Source organism: Bos taurus, chromosome 11 (genome assembly GCF_002263795.3).
Source record: "Bos taurus isolate L1 Dominette 01449 registration number 42190680 breed Hereford chromosome 11, ARS-UCD2.0, whole genome shotgun sequence".
In the NCBI taxonomy this organism is placed as follows: Eukaryota; Metazoa; Chordata; class Mammalia; order Artiodactyla; family Bovidae; genus Bos; species Bos taurus.
Window position 1 is genome coordinate 19,802,095 of NC_037338.1, and position 20,670 is coordinate 19,822,764.

At 40.6% G+C, this 20,670-nt stretch overlaps 1 protein-coding gene across 1 annotated transcript in view; it reads left to right on the forward strand.

The window, feature by feature from the left end:
• Positions 1-20,383, forward strand: part of QPCT (glutaminyl-peptide cyclotransferase) — a 30,291-nt gene extending 9,908 nt beyond the window's left edge. The window contains 5 exon segments of the mRNA NM_177506.2: positions 6,081-6,359; positions 12,375-12,551; positions 14,693-14,792; positions 17,468-17,584; positions 19,323-20,383. Coding sequence (NP_803472.1) covers positions 6,081-6,359; positions 12,375-12,551; positions 14,693-14,792; positions 17,468-17,584; positions 19,323-19,468 — 819 coding nt within the window. The 3' untranslated portion in view covers positions 19,469-20,383.
• The last annotated feature ends 287 nt before the right edge of the window (positions 20,384-20,670 follow it).

Sequence of the window (20,670 nt, forward strand, 5' to 3'; positions counted from 1 at the left end):
GCACAGCTGGTGGGCTCTTCCTCTCTATCCAGTATATGACTTCTGCCTCTCAAGGTGAGCCCAGATGCATTGTCTGTTGCCCCATTAGCCTCTTGTCTTCCATCCAAACAGCTCTTGCTTTCCTTAAGGACTTAGGTGGAGGAGACCCAAAGACGACATTAATTTCTTCTAAGCTCTAGGCAGAGAGAGGAATAATGCTGATGATGGCAGACTTTTATCCAGGGCTTTTTCCAGCTCTGTCAGGCACTTGATGGAAAACTTTGCTTGGATAATCTCATTCAGTTCACACGGCAGTGCCACCTTTTTGGGGACAATTATTCTCCCAGTGCTACAGATTTTAAAAGGCTGAGGTATGCAATTTAACTTGCTCATGGTTATACATGTTGTAGAGATGAGGCTGGAACCTGCACTGGGATCTACTTGACTTCTCCATCCAAGCCCTGGAGAGCAGTGGCTGGGCGAGCCTAGCTCTGTGGTGTGTGCTCACGCATGAGTCCAGCTCTGTGTCTTCTCAGGCCCCAGTTGGAGAGCAAGGCACATACCACTCATTTCAATGATCTCCCCTGGGCCTCATCGCTCAAGCATTTTCCAGAAAAGTTCAGGGCACTGACTGGGTCTTTGCAAAATCTTCAGTTCTTCATTTGAAAAAATCTGTGTCTGTAATGCTCACCCATCTCCACTTTTTCACTTCCCCATAGCATTGCTCAGAAGGCCAAATATATATCCACAAAATGTATATGCACATTTAGACCTGAGGTTTCTGGCTGTGTCCTCTAAAAAGCAATAAAGACAACAAAATATTGCTATTTTGATCTTTCTCTAGCTCCAGGAGTATAGATTGCAGAAATAATATACATAGATTCTGTTGTGATTTTAAAACTACATATTCATTTAAAAGTTTTGCAAAATTCATAATAACATCTCCCAATGCAGGTGGGGGTGGAGGCAAGTGAGAAATTTATTGACAGTATTTTGGAATGTGCCGGGAACTGTTGCTGGATTCCCTGCATATAGTTGGCTGCATAGCAGCAGTGCTGACAGAATGGTTGTGTTAGAAATCTCACTTAAGACATTCAGTTTTATAATTTGGGGAGAAGAAAATTACCATGAATTTTAGGAAAGCTGCCCCCCCCAAAATGTGGAAGATAAAGAATTCCCTCTTTTGAAAATGAAACAGATGATACTGAGATATTAGGGGGGAACTGCACTAATGACTTTAATTTGACTATTAGTACCTTTTGCTCTGAACTAAATTTAGACAAGAATGGTGGAAAATTATTTTTTCTCCTGAGGCACTTTTGAGGACCCAGTCAGATAGATGTTTTATAATTTATAGAGTTTCAGGGTCATAACTAAAGAACACTTTAAAAATCTAAAAAAAAATGTAGACTTGGTATAAAATTGATTAGTGAATTAACTTTTATCAGTTATCAATAAAGATGTATATTGCTATGAATTCCCTTTCAGAGGATAATATGGGAGCAATATCCCATAGTCTTCATTTTTATTGTCTCTGATCAGTGGGTCTAATGCTGCCTCTTGGATTTTTAGAATATATTTATTTGAGAAGATACTTTATTTGTAAATAATACTTGGAAGGTATTAAATTTTGGAGGATTCCAGTGATTTCTAGCTGAGAGAGGAATAAACAATGAATTAAAAAGTTAAGATGATAAAGTCTCACTGAGGAGCAAGCCAAAAACTTTGTCTAGAAGCAAGCTAGAAATGTGGTGGTTAAAATCCCCTGTAGATGTCCAGTGTATCTGAGTAGCTGAAGCTGGGCTTCTTTAGTGGAAAGTATGTGTATCCGTGAATGGAGGGCCCTGGTTTGAAAGCCTGAGGGGCTAATACGTGGTCCACCCAAGAGGGAGGAAGTGCCCGGAGTCCCCAGTGGCAGCATCCAGGCAATATTTGCAGACTTATTGCAAATAGCACAGAATCTACTTCTTCCAAACAAATCTGGTCTGCTAATGACAGTGTTTCTCAGACCTTGGAAAGGAGAGTGTAAGTTTAATTAACTTGACCCAGCATCATTCACCAATGTTACCTAAAGTCCCCCACGGGCCTTCCTCCCCAGGAAGCAGGAAGCAGAATGTCATATTTACTTTTATTTTTCTCTTCCTTGCTCTCTCTCCACCCCCAGTCTTGGCCTCTCTTTGTCTCTCTCCTTGTCTCCCCCTCCATCTTCATGTGCTTTTCTTTCTCTCTTTACTCAGTCTCACTCTCTCTCTGTCTTCATCTCTCTGTGTCTTTATCCATCTCCCTGTCTCTTTTCTTCTCTCTCCATTTAAAAAGATAGATGTATAGAAATCCATCTATGTATACCTGTGGTGGATTCATTTTGATATTTGGCAAAACTAATACAATTATGTAAAGTTTAAAAATAAAATAAAATTAGAAAAAAAAAAAAAAAAGAAAGAAATCCATCTATATTCTAAATTACATTTTAGCATGCCTGGTAGGCTGAGGCTCCTGCAACCTGGAGTTTGGGAAACATAGCTGCCTTAGACGCCCTCTCATAGCCAAGCACTCTCTGTTCAGGGGCAGTCTAGAGAGAATAGCAGTAGTTTGTGGAGCCTACCCTGGAGAATTACAGTGGGAACTCGCAAACTAAGTCTGCAAGCCACAAGCACAACAATAAGGGCTATTGGTGACCTAATTAGATTATGCAGCCAATTTGATTGTTTATAAAGAAATTAGTTGCTAAGACAAATAAAAATATTTATACTGAGTAAAAAAGGTTAGTGCAGGGAGAACTCTTTTGGGGGGCATTTGCTGACACTTTTGTGGATTTTAAGATCAATACAGGTATCAGATATTATGGCCAAAACCTGTTCAGGGTTGAGAAATGAGTTTGTGTGTGAGACTTCAGCTGAGCAAAGCTAAGAGATACATATTTTTAAAATCTCAGTTCATTTTGTAAGCATGCAGGCTGCTGTTGGTGTTGAACACATTTTATGGAGCAGTTCATCATCTGGACACCAGATGTTCTGGAGATGTGCTTTTTATTTATTTATTTTTAAAGACTGACCCCTTTTTTATGGAAAAATTTCTTTTCCCCAAAGTCTGGGGATAACTTCTTTTCACATTCTCTGGAACACTTTTCTTAGAGGCAGTGATTTCTCTCTAGTCAAATGATTAATATTCTATACCATATTATTTTATATAGTCTCATTTAGAATAAGTATGAGTTCTAATCAGTCCATATTTACTGATAGCCTACTGTGGACAAAGCCCAACACTAAGCATTGTGGAGAATGACAAAATAAATGAGAGATGAGTAATCATTTCAAAAAGGTTATAATGGTTCAAAAATTATTTTTATATGAAAAAACAGCCTGTAAATGTATCATAGAAAAGGTAAGGTACGTTGTATACATTGCTCTTTAGGCCAAAGTCCACCTCCTGACAGAGAACAAGGAGTAACTGGGAAACGGTTTGTTTATTTGGCTTTTTCAGGACTGACTATAGAATCACTGTCTTCCCTCTGGCTTAGTTTTCCTCTTCCTGGAAGCTTCCTGCCCCAGTTGTTTCAAGGCTCTTGCCTACGTGTCATGTCACACTAGTTAGGGCAGGTCACACAAGACTTGGCTAGGCTAGAAAGTCATTTATTTCCTTGGGGGGGAAGAATTCTCCCATTCTTTTCCAGTCATTATAAGTTATTTGTTTATCACCTCAAGGTCCATCCCCACTGGATGTTCATTGTGGAACAAATTGCCGGATATGTTGATGGGTGACTTAAAAATAATTGTTGTATGACTTGAAAATAAAAAATAATTGTTGTGTGACTTAAAAATAATTTTTTAAGGCAACCTTCAAAGATCTATATAATATTTCAAAATGAAATAAATGGAACGTAGTGAGAATTAAGCAAAGGGAAAATAAAGATAGGAAAGGGCAAACTGAACAGCCATGAACTCACCTGCAACTTCTCACATCACAAACTCTAAATTCTTTAAGAAGACACCTCCAGTCCCTGAAGAGATGTTCCTTTTACATCTGTTGCCCTTCCCTGTCAGACATCATGTTGCTCACAAGGCCCAAGGTGATCAGGAAAGATGGGAAAATAGATTCTTTCTTATCTTCACCAGCATTTGCAGAGGATCTGGACCTGCTTTGAATACAAAGGGAAAACTGCTTGTTATGTCATTATGGTTCAATTCAGTTCAGTCGCTCAGTCGTGTCCGACTCTTTGCGACCCCATGAATCACAGGACGCCAGGCCTCCCTGTCCATCACCAACTCCCGGAGTTCACTGAGACTTACATCCATCGAGTCAGTGATGCCATCCAGCCATCTCATCCTCTGTCGTCCCCTTCTCCTCTTGCCAATCCCTCCCAGCATCAGAATCTTTTCCAATGAATCAACTCTTCGCATAAGGTGACCAAAGTACTGGAGTTTCAGCTTTAGCATCATTCCTTCCAAAGAAATCCCAGGGCTTGGGTTCAGAGTTGCTGATTGATTCTTAGAGCAGTGTGCTGAGGTGCTCAGTCATGTTTGACTCTTTTGTGACCCCATAGACTGTACCCCGCCTGGCTCCTCTGTCCATCGAATTTTCCAGGCAAGATTACTAGAGTGGACTTCCATTTCCTACTCTAGAGGATCTTCCTGACCCAGAGATCGACCCCCGTGTCTCCTGTGTTTTCTACATTGGCAGGTGGATACTTTACCACTAGCGCCACTTGAGAAGCCTTCTTAGAATGGGCAGAACCTCAGATATCCTTCAACCATTCCCTTGTAACCATCCTCCTTCTGTACATTATCCTTAACAGGTGAGCTCTAGTATCTTTTGTTAGTGTTTGTTTGAGGATGAGAATTGCAAATGGCAACTCTTTTTGTCCCAAGCACTTAACATGTGCCCCCAGTCAGCAAATATTCCATAATGTAACAAACACTAACAAAAGATACTAGAGCTCACCTGTTAAGGATAATGTACAGAAGGGGGAGAGTTACAAGGGAATGGTTGAAGGATATCTGAGGTTCTGCCCATTCTAAGAGGGCTTCTCAAGTGGTGCTAGTGGTAAAGTATCCAGTATATCTAATCGGAGAAGGCAATGGCACCCCACTCCAGTACTCTTGCCTGGAAAATCCCATGGATGGAGGAGCCTGGTGGGCTGCAGTCCGTGGGGTCACTGAGGGTCGGACACGACTGAGCGACTTCACTTTCACTTTTCACTTTCATGCATTGGAGAAGGAAATGGCAACCCACTCCAGTGTTCTTGCCTGGAGAATCCCAGGGACGGGGGAGCCTGGTGGGCTGCAGTCCATGGGGTCACACAGAGTTGGACATGACTGAAGCGACTTAGCAGCAGCAGCAGCAGCAGTATATCTAATGTCTCAAATCTGTCTTGTTATCCTGCTAGAAATATTAAAAGTGAGCTGTAATATATACTGAACTGGAGCTATATCTCCTTATGTGCAGAGAGGTCCATTGTTGTTGTTCAGTCATGTCGGACTCTTTCCAACCCCATGGACTGCAGCATGCCAGGTTCCCTGTCCTTCACTATCTCCCGGAGTTTGCTCAAACTCATGTCCATTGAGTCAGTGATGCCATCCAACCATCTCATCCTCTGCTGTCCCCTTCTCCTCCTGCCTCCAATCTTTCCCAGCATCAGGGTTTTTTCCAGTGAGTCGGCTCTTCGCATCAGGTGGCCGAAGTATTGGAGCTTCAACTTCAGCATCGGTCCTTCCAAACAATATTCAGGGTTAATTTCCTTTAGAGAGGTCCATGATACATTGTTAAGTGAGAAGAGCAAGGGGCAGAGCAGATGTAGAGTAGGATTCTATTCCTATAAGAATATACATCCCTCTGCTAAATATACATGTTTGTGTGCTAGTGTATGTTTGTATAAACAAGAAGGGTGTAGATACACATCAGACTCTTAACATAGGTAATATTAACAGTTGGTTGGGTTGGATTGGCAGGGGGAGACTATGGGAGAGGACTAGATTATTTTTCCTTTCAACATCCTTGCTATTAATACAATAAATATGTATTGCATTTTTAATTTGAGAGGTATTACATAAAATTTCTAAAACAAAACTGTCTAGACCTGAAATTTTGGTTTTTGTTTTGATCAGCACATCATGCAGAGAATTCAGAGACTTCAAGCTGACTGGGTCTTGGAAGTAGACACCTTCTTGAGTCAGACCCCCTACGGGTACCGGTCTTTCTCGAATATCATCAGCACCCTCAACCCCACTGCTAAACGACACTTGGTCCTCGCCTGTCACTATGACTCCAAGTATTTTCCTCATTGGGACGACAGAGTGTTTGTGGGAGCCACTGATTCAGCCGTGCCATGTGCAATGATGCTGGAACTTGCTCGGGCCTTAGACAAGCAACTCTTTTCCTTGAAGGTATCTGTTTCCCTCCTGCAGATTCCTGGGATAATAAAATATTTAGCAGTAACTCAGAGTGAATTCTAGTTCATGGGGCATTAAGAAAGCCATCTAGAGATGTAGACTATCTGTGTATTTTGTGCTAATTTATTGCAAAATGAAATGAATTTGAAATATTAATTGGAAGATTGTTGTTGTATAGTTGCTTGGTTGTGTCCAACTCTTTTAGTGACCCCATGGACTGTAGCCTGCCAGACTCCTTTGTCCATGGAATTTCTCAGGCAAGAATACTGGTGTGGATTGCCATTTCCTTCTTCAGGGGATCTTCCCACCCAGGGATTGAACCTATGTCTCTTCCCTTGACAGGTGGGTTCTTTACCACTGAGCCACAGGGAAGCCCAGTCGGAAGATTACATTATTTATAATGTCCACCATGGGCAATGAACCTTACTTAGTACATGAGAGTGTATTTGTTAATTGACACCTGATTTCTTAGTTATGAATACACATCAAATTAAAAACATTTTTTTTTTTGCAAAAAATTAAGAAGGTGTAAGGTTGATTCAGGCATATGTAGGAAATATGTTTATTTCTTCTTGTTTGTATAGCCATGAACATTACAGCCTTCTATTCTGAGAGATGGTGGCCTTGAGTTGGGGGAGGGAGTTTCAGCAAAGTGGTTCTGAAGTAGAGAATGGGTAATTCAGACATATCAAGATGAAAAGCATGAAGAAGAAATGCATTATTGTTTTATCTGTGAATCTCGGCTCAATTTTCTGTAGCATAGCAAAGCTTTTGTTACATTTTCAGTTCAGAATACTTCTGGGACTCTCAGATAATGTTATTTCAGTCTCTGTGTTCTTAAGTGTATATTGGAAAAAAGTGCTACACCAGATGAAGACATTTTGTTCAGATATCACTCATAACTGAATAAACACAGCAAAGCAAAAACAGAAAACTTTGTTCACAGACAACAAATACCTTTTTCCCCCTCAAAGTTTTATGAAGGAGACAGCTTAAGTTGGGGTAAAGAAGTAAAAAAGTTATCTCGTAATGGAAGTAATAGAGATATTTGGTTCTATTTTTGCTGGATATGCTGAACTGAAGAAAGCAAGAATTGTTTATAACCACTCAGTATCCTTTTCACTGTTTTTTTCCATTTGTTTTGTTTTCTGAACCTTCTATATTGTCTTTGTTCCATGCGCTGCCCTGCTTTTAACTAGCATCCTTTGCTAGCAATTGACCGAGAGAGTTCAGAAGCTGATATAAAAGGTTAACTTTTCCTATTTGCATTTCTAGTGTAGGGACATGAAATGAGGTAAAATATGGTTTAAAGACACAGTCTATGCGGTGGGTGTGTTTTCTCTTGGTGAGATCTTTTACCTGTTTCCATGTAATTCACTCCTGCTTCTGGTAACCAGAAGTAGAAAGGGCTGAATGATTTTTGAGTAAGGCTCTCCATTAGCAAAATGCACATACATTCTTTTAATTATCCTTTCTTTTTTAAACAACAAAAAAATTTTAATCTGATCTCCAAGTCCTCATTTTAAGTTTTTTATATAGTACAGTAAAATTTTGGAAATATTTAAATTTTGATGTGGACCTATAGATTGGAAATGGCCATCATAGTAGAAAAGTCTCCCCCATTGTCTCCCAAAAGGCCTCTGGTCTTTCCAGATGATCATTCTATTTTAATAGTTTAAGTTCATGTAGGGATTCTTATATTCCCTGTGATAAGTGTCTTTTCTATTAGAGGTAAACAATGATGTAGGCAATGAAAAATAAAGACTGGTTTTGAATGCAATCCCTGAGAGTATCAGATTTATTCTTCAGTTGTACTTTAGATTTGTATTAAGGAGATATTTTATGTTCTTCAGCTGTCATGAGTTGTGTAAGGGATGATAGAATGTGACCTTGGAGAAGCCTGGATAGGAAAGTAACTGGATGATGGTTCCAATTCTTTGCAGTCTTCCCCTTCTAGTAATAAGATTGTAATTATACTTTCACTTCTCTTGTCTTGTAACTTTGCTGTGCCTTTCCACTTGAGCAGGTGGTAATTCCTCATTCCTTGACTCTGGACTTGGTTACTTGACTTACCTTGGCCAATGGGATGCTAGTAGATAACAAACAGAGGCTGGAAATGTGTTCGTGCAATTGGGCTCGCTCTGTTGTGCCTTGGCCATCACTGTGAGAAGAGCATGACTTGGCTAGCTTGCCAGTCCTAGGAGGAGACTAAGAGGCTTGTGGAACAGAGCCAACCTTGATGACTGCAGGGTGAAACAGAGCTCCTCCAGCCTAAACCAGTTGTCCCCAGTTAACCTGCAGATCCCAGAGAACTCATGATTGTTGTTTTAAGCCACTGAAGTTGGGGTGGTTTTTACACCTTATTTTTATGGCGTTAGCTGATGCAGCCTTGGATGGGGAAAGACTGCAGGTAATGTACTGACTCTACTAACACTGGTAACTAGGCATTTGTCATACTGCCAGAAAGAAGGACTAGAAGACCGTCACAAATCTGGCCATGCATTTTTTCTAGCTCTGAGATACGAGACTGAGTTATTAGAGATTAAAGACCAAAGTTATTTTTCCACCAATCGTAAAAAGAAGTAAAAAGAGAAAGTTGCCTCACAGGACTCAGGGTCATTGTCCAAAACAGTTTACGGCTATCTAAATGAGATGGTGCGAAGAGAAGGGAATGAGAGCAAGCCATTGTACTGAACCGTGGAGTTACCAAACTGTTGACATTTCTGAGGCACCTGAACCTTCAAACTTGCAGAATATGTAAACACTGGGCATGAACAGAGTGTTTCTGGTCCCAAGCCATCTTATTCTGCCCTCGTATTCTATGATTATGCTCTTTGATTTGGAGTTAGAACTTTGGAACCAGTCAAGGCTCTTTGACTGTCTCCACTAATGTTTGTACGATATACCTTTTGCCAGTGAGACAGTCTGTTCCACTACTTCTTCTTGTTGCTCAGTTGCTAACTCATGTCTGACTCTTTGTGACTCCATGGACTGTAGCCCACCTGGTTCCTCTGTCCATGGGATTTCCCAGGCAAGAATACTGGAGTGGGTTGCCATTTCCTTCTCCAGGAGATCTTCCTAGACCAGGGATCGAACCTGTGTCTCCTAGTTCTTATGAAACCCTGAGTGCATATATGTTTCACGGACAGACACATCCTATCTTCAGTACTATCAGGAGTTATGAGAGACTCAAAATATAATAAGCTGTCTTTTTCTTGGGGTATAATTAAGGAGTAATAGTATGACAGTTGAAATGATTACCATACAAAGATAACTTAGTTTTCAGTTGATAATGACATTTTTTTCTCCTTCTTATGAAATCTCCCCAAAACAGTCAAGAAAAATTCCATCTTTGAAGAATTCAGGGAACATCTGTTCATGGAAACCACCATATGAAGACAGAAGGTGAATGGAGAAAAGACAGATGACATATCAGAGTAGAGAGATGTCACATTGCCCAGAGGGGAAGAAGTCTAAGAAGACAGTGGTCCCCTGATGAAGTCCTGACTGGCTCAGGGATAGGAGGGGACAGTAAGGAAGGCAGAAATGAGGTAGGGGATGGAGGAGGAGAGTTTAAGTCTGTATAGGGAGCCCTTAGGTGTATAAAAGGGCTTCCCAGATGGCAGTAGTGGTAAAGAACCTTCCTGCCAATGCAAGAGCCACAGGAGATGTGGGTTCGATCCCTGGGTTGGGAAGATCCCCTGGAGGAGGTCATGGCAACCCACTCCAGTATTCTTGCCTAAAGAATCCTATGGACAGAGGAGCCTGGCGGGCTACAGCCCATAGGGTCACAAAGAGTTGGACATGACTGAACGACTTAACACACACATGTGTATAAGATTTCCACCCCCTACCTGGCAGATAGGTGACTCTTTCACCTGTATCCTTGTAGGAGATGATGGGATATTTTTCTGGAGAAATTGAGCCAGGGAGGTTCTAGATGTGGGGACACCGGAGGGCAGGAATGAGGTACCTCATGGGAATTGGTAAGATGAAGTGAAAGACTACACAGTAAGCAGTGAGCTTCCCCAGCTTTTCCCTGCTTCCAGCCTGAGAAAGCTCGCAGCCAGCTCACTCCCGTCTGACAGGAAACTGGAGGATCCTTCTCTGGAGAATGCAAACCACCCATAGAGAAGGCCCACAGACAGTGACATTTGGGGATCCTCAGTGAAAACCCTCAGTGGGCATCAGACTGCCTTGCAGTGGAGCCAAGCAATCTGTGTCTGTCGTCAGTGCTATCGTGTCTTATTGCTTCATGCAAATGCACACAAAGGATGATCAGATATTTGAGGACCGTCTCCAGCATGAAAGAAAGAAAGAAAGCAAAACAAATAATACAAGTTGAAAAATGAACTCAGAGGAAATAGGATACAGCCACAGAAAATAACTTTAAAGAATGCTATTTTCATGTCCTTAGAGAGATGAGAGGAGAAGTTTTATCTGTAACAGATTAAAGCAACATCAGAGTCAGTTCCCCAGAACTGCCTAGGGCTGGAGAGAGTGAATGGTTGTGTATTTTTCTTCATCCAGGTTCAGGTGCCTGAGTGCAGGCACAAAGCAGGCAGATAGTTGAACTTAATGTTATGTTTTTGCCACATGAGTTTGACCAAGGTGAAGAGAGGCATAGGAACTGAACATGTACGCAGGGAGTAATTAGAATGATTGACTTCAGAATTTATGATGAATATTAGTCCTTCTGGTACCCTAACCCCCACAGTCCTTCAACCCCATTGGAGTCTCTAATCTATTGATATGTTCGCCTTTTCACAGTCTTTCCTTTACCTCTGTGGTGTCCTTACTTCACTCTATGCATGCATGCGTGCGTGCTAAGATGCCTCAAAGTGACTTAGCATGCACTCACCCACGCATAGAGTGAAGGGGGGACAGTTTAGAGGTAAAGACTGTGAAAAGGTGAACGTATAATAGATTAGAACATAATAGATTAGAGATTCCAATGGGGTTGAAGGACTATGGGGGTTAGGGTACCAGAAGGACTAATCTGAAAGGTGAGAGCCGCTGTCAAGACAGTGGAAAGTGTAACATCCATCAGAATCCTACTCATCCTTCTAAGTTCCGCTTAAATACTCTCTTTCCTGAAGTCTTCCTTGACATTCCAAGGATTCCACCTCTCAATCTGCCTGGTTCCTAGAGGACTTTTCTGCTACATTGGTGACCCTTGATAGGGTTTGCCATGGCCACGTATTTATCTTTCCCTAACCCAAGTAAAGTGTAGGTTCCTCTGAGGGAGAGGCTGTAATTACCATTCTTTGTGTCTCTGTTGCATTCCAAGGGCAGACTCTCGAACTCAAAACAGCACTGCAAACTTAACTAAGGTGAGAAGCAAGAAAGACTGGTACTGTTTCAGGTTCAGTTCCCTGGGAGGTGTGTTCTGATGTGGAGGTTAGCATTTCCGTCACTTAGTAGGGAGTGGCCTTACCATCACACCTGTGGCAGGGAGGGGAAAGAAATGGGAGTAGGCAGAGGGAGAAGCCGGGCTGCCACGCAGGTTCAGCAACAGCCTCAGCCAAACCTTGGGGAGCTCTGGAGGTAGCATGGCCCTTTAGAGGGCTCCCATGCCTGCTTAGGCCAGTCATTGCATGTAGGAACCTCCATGGCTGAGCCAGTCCTTAAGGGGACCAACCACTGAAGGCCTTCTGCTGACTCCTCTGCTGGCAACAGGGACAACACATCCTTCTGAAAGGGACCCGGGTGCTGTGTCACAGTGTCCACCATTGTAGTTCCAGAGTTCTCTAAAGAGTAAGAAAAAAAAATGTAAGACTTCTGTTTTCAGAAGGAGTGGAGATGGTGAGATCTATAAGGGTGAAGACTGTAGGATCTCTGATGATTTTCAGAGAGGAAATGGTGCAAAATAAATTCTGACATATCTTCACTTGTTCTGGCTTCTTCCTTTGCTTCATGGCACATCATTTTGTCCAGTTAATAGGAAAGCATGCTATTTTTTAAATTCTCAGAATATTTTCTCTCTTTTTCTGTTTTGTTAAAATTCAGAATATCTCAGACTCAAGGCCAGATCTTTCACTCCAGCTGATTTTCTTTGATGGAGAAGAGGCTTTTCATCTCTGGTCTCCTCAGGATTCTCTGTATGGGTCTCGCCACTTAGCTTCCAAGATGGCGTCAACACCACACCCACCTGGAGCGAGGGACACCAACCAACTGCATGGCATGGTGAGTCCAGGTGTTCTTCATGATGCTGCAACTGCAGACTCTGCTTCCAAGGAGGTCAAAGCTATAGCCAGTTAAAGACCTAAAAATGCCATGGCGTTCTTGGAGCAGAGTGTTTATAATAGAGCATTATTTGGCAGGCACTGGGTTTTTGAGGAATCCCAGAGCTAAAAAGAATGATTCTGGGTTAGAAGTTATGTTTGACTGAGCTTAACTAAAATGATGTAAAAAATCAGAATAAGGAAGCATCAGATTCAGTTTGGTCCCATGGGAGCACATTCCCCCAGTAAGTTTAGAGGTGAAGAGAGCAAGTCCCATCTCTGAGGCCTCTGTCAAGCCAGAGGAGACTGAGGTCTTGGGAAATGGGGTATGAGTGGAGTATAGTATAGGGATGGGAGTGAAGAATTTCCTTGGTGGCTTCAAAACATTATAGTGACTTCCAGTGAGTATAGGAAATTTTGATGTGGCATTTTTGACATGAGGGTAGTGACATTTCAGTGCTTCCTTAAAATTTTGGTCTTATTACCAAGTAGTGGGTGCAACTTATGGCCCCCCTTCATCCCTCATTCTGGCCCCACAACCCATGCCTGGTCCCTTATTCCATATTTGAATTTCCTTCCTATTCTGACTCTCTTCCCATATTTGACATTCACTAACACCTGCATGGAACCCATGAGACTTCAATCTTCCTGTGGCTCCACCCATCCCTGACTCTCATCCTATCTGTGAACTGGTAACCTGTTTCTAACACCCTCCATTCATCTGTGTCCTTTGTCCTATCACTGACCTTCGCCCTGTGAGTCCAGATGGCCACATGCAGTGTCCTGTAAGACTCCAACACATCTCGTGTTGGCTTTCTCTCTATCCTGTTGCCCACTGGCAGCTCACAAGGGGTCATGCGTACATGCTCAGTCACTCAGTCATGTCTGACTCTTTGTGAGCCCAGGGACTATAGCCCACCAGGCTCCTCTGTCCATGGGATTTTCCAGGCAAGAATACTGGAGTGGTTTGCCATTTCTTTCTCCGGGGGATCTACCCGACCCAGGGATCAACCCTGCATTTCCTGCATTGTGGGTAACTTCTTTACCACTGAGCCATCCGGGGAAGCCCCATACGGTGTCAAGAGAACATAATTGACACCTCATTTAATCACTTTTGCTCAAGTGGTTAAAAGGGTTCAAAGGAGGAGAAGAGGCCTAACTGATCAGCAGGAGGAACAAAGTTATTTGTTTACGAGTCCAAATATATGAATTCATAGTGATAGTTAAGACCGTTTTTCCTCCAGAACAAATTCCTAGGAGCTTATCCAACCTGGTGAATATACTCCTATTTCAAACAAGATATTTTTTTCCCAATAAATATATTTAATCATCATTCATGAGTTAATAGATACTATGTCTTAGAGTCATAGACTCTGAAAATATCTATTATATATCAGGATCAATGCTAGATATTACTCATACCTTACCTCACTTAAATAAATCAGGCATTCTTAATGTAGGGGGTAGTCTCCAGGGAGTCCTCAAGCCTGCTAAAGTTTTATGGCTCAAAGAAGAATCACTTGGCTTATTACAGAGGCTTTTAGCCAGAAAGGACCTTTAGAGATCAGCAAGCTAGAGCTTCTAGTTTGACAGAAAAGGAAATGGATATTCAGAGACTAAGCTTACAGAACTCCTAGTCAAGGAAACTCTCTTAGGTGCTGCTTTAAGGAATAAATAGTTCCTATGCAAGTGTTCTCTTTGGCAGTCGTGTTATTACAGGCTAAGGATAAAATGACTGATTAGAATGGAGTAGAAGACAAGACAGGCTTTTAAGCCCATCTGAAAATAAAGCAAATGTATCCTTTTTTTCTATGAAATATTTATCCACGTGTCCTCCTTCTAATTTAGCCTTAGTGATATTGTTCTGGAGTTACAGACATGAAGAATCTACATTTTGCTATTTCTCCACATTGTATAAGCAAGATTTAAAAATCTCCCTCAGATGATTCCTTTACAATGTTATTAAACCTTTTGTTGGTTTATACAGCTCCTCATTTCATTCTCAGTTATTAAAATGCAGTTAGTCTTGACTGATTTTTTTCTATTTTTGAGTATGAAATGTGTTTTGGCAACAGTGATTATATAATATTTTTTCTCCCTTAGGATTTATTGGTCTTACTGGATTTAATTGGAGCTCCATTCCCAACATTTCCCAACTTTTTCCCAAACACTGCCAGATGGTTTGGTAGACTTGAAGCAATTGGTAAGCAGCGCTCTTATTATGGTGGCTCAGATGGTAAAGAATCTGCCTGCAATACGGGAGACCTGAGTTCCATCCGTGGGGGTTGGGAAGAATGGAGAATGGAATGGCCACTGACTCCAGTATTCTTGCCTGGAGAATTCCATGGACAGAGAAGCCTGGTGGGCTACAGTCCATGGGGTTGCAAAGTGTTGGACATGACTGAAAGGCTAACACTTTCACTTTTTCACTCTTAGAGAATCAAACCTGGTTTCTTCTCACTGATAAACACTGCATTATAAAATTCAGAATTTGTGACTTAAGGGTGTGATCAGAGTACACAATATACTTTACTGGCTTTTTTCTTGCTTTATTAATTAATTATTCCTATTCATCTGTTTTTATTTTCCTGCATGAAACTGCATTTTGAAATGGAAACATAAAATACTACATTTCATATATTCATATCCTTAGAAATAGCTTCGAGATATTTTCTCAGAGTCCTGTTTGTAACATATGGAATGCATTTTTAGGGAAAACTCAGCAAAGCACACTGGATAATGATGAATGTTATGTCCTTATAATGATACCAAAAGATATCCTTTAATGTTTCTTTTTTTCTTCTGTTGTCTTTGTCATCTTCTATTTGCTGCCTTATGTAGTTGTGATATTCTTTTAAATTTAGTACCATCTTTGCCTATTTTCTAAAGCAATAAGTAAAGGGGATGCAAGAGAAAGCCAAAATCCTTCAAGAGTCACTTAAGAGAAGGTTTGCTGCTGCTGCTAAGTCGCTTCAGTCGTATCCGACTCTGCGACCCCATAGACGGCAGCCCACCAGGCTCCCCCGTCCCTGGGATTCTCCAGGCAAGAACACTGGAGTGGGTTGCCATTCCTTCTCCAGTGCATGAAAGTGAAAAGTGAAAGTGAAGTCGTTCAGTCATGCCTGACTCAGCGACCCCATGGACTGCAGCCTACCAGGCTCGTCCGTCCATGGGATTTTCCAGGCAAGAGTACTGGAGTGGGGTGCCATCGCCTTCTCTGAAGAGAAGGTTTAGTGACAACTAAATGAGAGTAGATTAGGCCAGATGAGGTTAGGCCAGGTTAGCCAAGGAAACAAAGTTATCTGTGGCTCAGGAGAGAGGCTGGGGGCTTGGAGAAGAAGAATAACTTCTTTCTCTTGTATCTCTACTCCATATACTCCTCCCTCTCCACACACACACACACACACACACACACACACACACACGAACAAAACAAACGATGAAAGATTGGCCTTAGGGAGGGATGAACATGAGATAGATGTTTATTATAGAATTCAAGCCCTGCGCAAAAACATCAGACTAAGAATTCTTTTCTAGCCACACAGACTTCTTGCAGTGGGGTAGGATAGTACTTCCTTCTCAGCAGTGGGGAAAATGCTGCCATCTCAACTCATACTTTTGCCACAATGTGCCTATATCCAGGTCTAGAATATTGTGAAAGAAATGTTTACCTGAACCTCAGATGCTTATCTTTGACAAATTTCAATTTCTAATTTGAAAGACTTGCTATTCTGGTATTAATATAAGCTTTTTGGGACACTTCCTTACAGCATGTTTTCCTTACTCTGAGTAGCCTCAAGAAATTGGGTTTGGCCTTCTGTCATGGGTTTTGTTCCCTTATCTCATTTCTTCCACCAGAATGAATTTATATCAGTAACTCACATGTTAATATAATTTTAACCCATTGTGTAACCCACTGAGTGGTATTTATATTCAAACCGTAGCTCTAATTGTATAAGGAAAAGTTGTATATGAGATAAGGAATTATAATTATGAATAAACAGACGGGAATATTGTGGTAGTAAGGGCTTTTTTGATGTTCCTAAAATCATATTACATACGAATGCTTACCCTTTGGTCTAATTTTACCCTTTAAATTTAGCAATGAATATAACCAATCCTGCAAAATTTCATTTGGTTGTCCTAAACTCTTCTAGTGATCTCTTTTCATCTTATAACATAGGCTCACGTTATACGTAACTCATGTAACACATGAGTTCTATGTTACACTATGACAGGAGTGATGGAATGTAGGTCAATGATTCTCAAATTTTAGTGTGCATTAGAATCACCTGGAAGGCTTGTTACACCACATATTGCTGGACTGCACCCCCAGAATTTCTAATTCAGTCGGTCAGAGGTAGGACCAGATAATCTGCATTGCTAACAAGTTCCCAGGTGGTGCTGATGCAACTGATTATAGACCACACTTTGAGAACCACTGACGCAAGTCATAGTAAGCATCGCTTTTGCAAAGAGAGGTAACTCAGTATAGTACTTCATACCTGTTCTGTCTAAGTTCCCTTTCAAGCCCAGCATCTTTTGAAACACTCTTTGTTCCGGGGTGAAAATCTGTAAGTATCTACACCTGTGTTTTCCCCCTCTGCTTCCCTCTAGTTTTCTCATTCTCCGTCTCTCCACTGTTCTATTGAGTTTCTGACTCTCAGGAGTCAGAAAGCTAAAGTCAGAGGTGACTCCTCCCTCAGAGCTAATCCAAAATGTCCACACCCCAAGTTCAGCTTAGAGGTTTTTTTTTGTCATGGGTACACTACTCACAGTGTTTTAAAACCAGGTGCCAAGATTTGAAACTCTTTTTGCGTTCTGACTGTCGATTAGTTAAAAATACATGTTCATGTGCTGTCTAATTATCATCTGCAGAACATGGACTCCATGAATTAGGTTTACTCAAGGATCACTCTTCGGAGAGGTGGTATTTCCGGAATTATGGTTATGGAGGTGTGATTCAGGATGACCATATTCCATTTTTAAGAAGAGGTAATGTGTGTATGTGTAAATATGTATGCATGCATGCACATGTGTGGTTTTTGCCTATCATATTCGGTGTATTTTATGTGCATTTTCAACAATCTAGAAGTGTGAAGAACCATTAAATTTAATTGCTGATAAATTAAATCATTCACCAATCATCTCATGGCTTTTATTTTTTCATGAAAGTCATTGTAAATCCCTGAAGAGACCTTTTTATTTTTTCCTACATGTAGAATATTTATCAACGCTCGTATGCCTCTGACATCCCGCTTTCCCTTTCACAGACCTAGACTGTATTCTTATACTTTGTGTAACTCTGTTTTCCTGCTAATAAGGAAGCAAAGGGCTTCCTTAGTGGCTCAGATGGTAAAGAATCTGCCTGCGATGAAGGAGACTCAGGTATGATCCCTGGGTTGGGAAGATACCCTGGAGAAGGAAATGGCAACCCACTCCAGTATTCTTGCCTGGAGAACTCCATGGACAGAGGAGCCTGATGGGCTACATGGAGTTGCAAAGAGTCGGACACGACTGAGTGATTAACACTTTCACTTTCATTTCATCCTTTCCATCAGTGTTGGAAGTCTAAATTAACTCAACGATTCTTACAGTAGCCATCCAATTCATCTCCTTCTTTTGGTCTTACCTCCTTATTCTTTATGTATGAGCAAATGTTATCTTTAAAAATTGTCAATCAAATTATGTTATTTCCCTACCTTAAAGCTCTGTTGGCTTGCCATCATGGAGAGTAAGCCCCAAAGTCTTCATCATGACCTACAAGGGCTTCCATTTTCTGACTCCTTTCTTCCTCTCCAGCATCACCTCCTACCTCTCTAATTATTGCTCTGACCCAGTCACACTGCTGTTCCACAAGCAGGCCAAGCACACTCCTGCCACAGGACCTTTGGGCTTGCTAATACTGCTGCCTGGTCATCCCCAGGTCTTCACACAGCTTAGTTTCTCCTTTGTTGCATCTGTGTAAATGTTAGCTTTTCGAAGAGGACTTCTTTGATTTTATTTTTTTTAACTGTAATTTATATGTATTTTTGGTCTTCATTGCTGCCTTCAGGCTTTCTCTAGTTGTGGAGAGCAGGGACTGTTCTCTAGTTGCAGTGCATGGGCTCCTCAGTGCGGTGGCTTCTTTTGTGGCAGAACACAGGCTCTGGGGCCCGTGGGCTTCCGTAGCTGCAGTGCACAGGCTTGGTTGCCCCACAGAGCATGGAATCTTCCTGTACCAGGGATTGATCCCCTTCCTTGGCAGGCGGATTCTTAACCATTGGACCACTAGGGAAATCCAGAGCCATCCTGATTTTAAACTCCTTTTTCTTGGCCCTGCTCTCTGCCCCTCATTCTCTATTCCCTTATCTTGTTTTACTATTCTTTATAAACCTTATCACTTTCAAAAATTATTTTTTGTATTTGTTTATTTGTTTCTTTCTCTAGTAGAATGTAAGTTCTATATGAACAGGGCTTTGCCTTTTCACTGATGAACCTTCAATTTCTAGAATAGGGGCTGGCACATAGTAAGTGCTTTATTATTATTTACTGAATTTATTAATATTTGTTTAATGAATGAATGACTTTGGAGTATCAGGGTAAGATATAGGGACGTACAGAAGTTATTAGCTGAGTTATTAGCTGTGTTTATATAGTACAGAGCTCCCACTTAGACTTCTCTGAAAAATTATACTTTCTAGCTTACTCATGGGAAATATGTACTTAATTACAAGTCATTTCTTTGTGTTAGGTGTTCCAGTTTTGCATCTGATATCATCTCCTTTCCCTGAAGTCTGGCACACCATGGATGACAATGAAGAAAATTTGGATAGAACAACCATTGACAATCTAAACAAAATTCTACAAGTATTTGTGTTAGAATATCTTCATTTGTAATATTCTGGTTTAGTTTACTGGTGAACTAAATATTCTGGTGATTGCATCTAGTATCATATTCAAAAGTCAAGGAATCCTTTAAAATAATCTGACTCTAGACAATGCTGTGTGGAAACTTCTATCCTATAGATTCTTTCTGTAGGTATCTTTGAATATCCTAGATTTATGTCATGTCCAAATTGCTCATTAATTTTCATCTAGTGATAAAGGCAAATGTAAGAAAAACTGAAGATACATATCTCTAAAAAAACTCCTTTAGATAAGAAGCTATGAAGCTAAATCAGGTGCATATAGTTAGTATCATGGTCTTCTAAAATAATATTTAATATGATGGTCAGGTGCAATGTATAGCCTTAGTTTTATGATTTTCTTATACTTGCAAATCTATTGCATATAAAACAAAACAGAGATGCATTTTGAGGACTCAATCTCTTTGAGAAATCTTTGTATGATTTATTTTATGGAAATTAAATCAAAATTAAATGCTATGTTGTAAATGTCTTTCTTTATATATAAATGAAAAAAATCATATGATTTGAAGTATAGCTCAGTTTTATTGTTTACAAATTTTGCATTTTTATTGTAAAATAATATAGTCAGGACAAAAAAACGTAGAAAATAGAGAAAGTAAAAAAGCCATAATTTCATTATATTAACCAAATCATCACTCATTCTAATTTTTCCTCATATATTTTCAATGAAGTTTATATGTGTTTATAATCAAACTCTATCTTCAATTTTTTGGCTTTCTGTCTGTTAAATTATATAATTACCAGACATTTATTTGTTGTTTTGATCTTGGGTTACGATGAAGACAGAGATTGTTGAGTGTGTCCTCCAGAGTCAATATGAAGGTAACACAGAGAAAGCCCAGCAATTATGATCATTTCTGTGTATTGTTGTATAAATTATATGATATTCACATTTGTTTAATTACTTATAGCTAATTCCTTATAGGAGATTCATGGAAGCAAAATTGTTTGGGCTGGAAACATGTTAAGAATTCATAGATTTTTCTTTAGCTATAGGAAACAGTTATCTAGAAATACAGACTTGATCACAGTTAAACAATGATGCGATTCATCCTGCCATATACTAATAGATGAAGTTAATTGGGGGGTTGCTGTTTTTCATGTGTTCTCTGTTCTGTGCAGACATTTAATAAACCTCACTGAGTTAGTGTGCTGGGACTGGATAGGGTG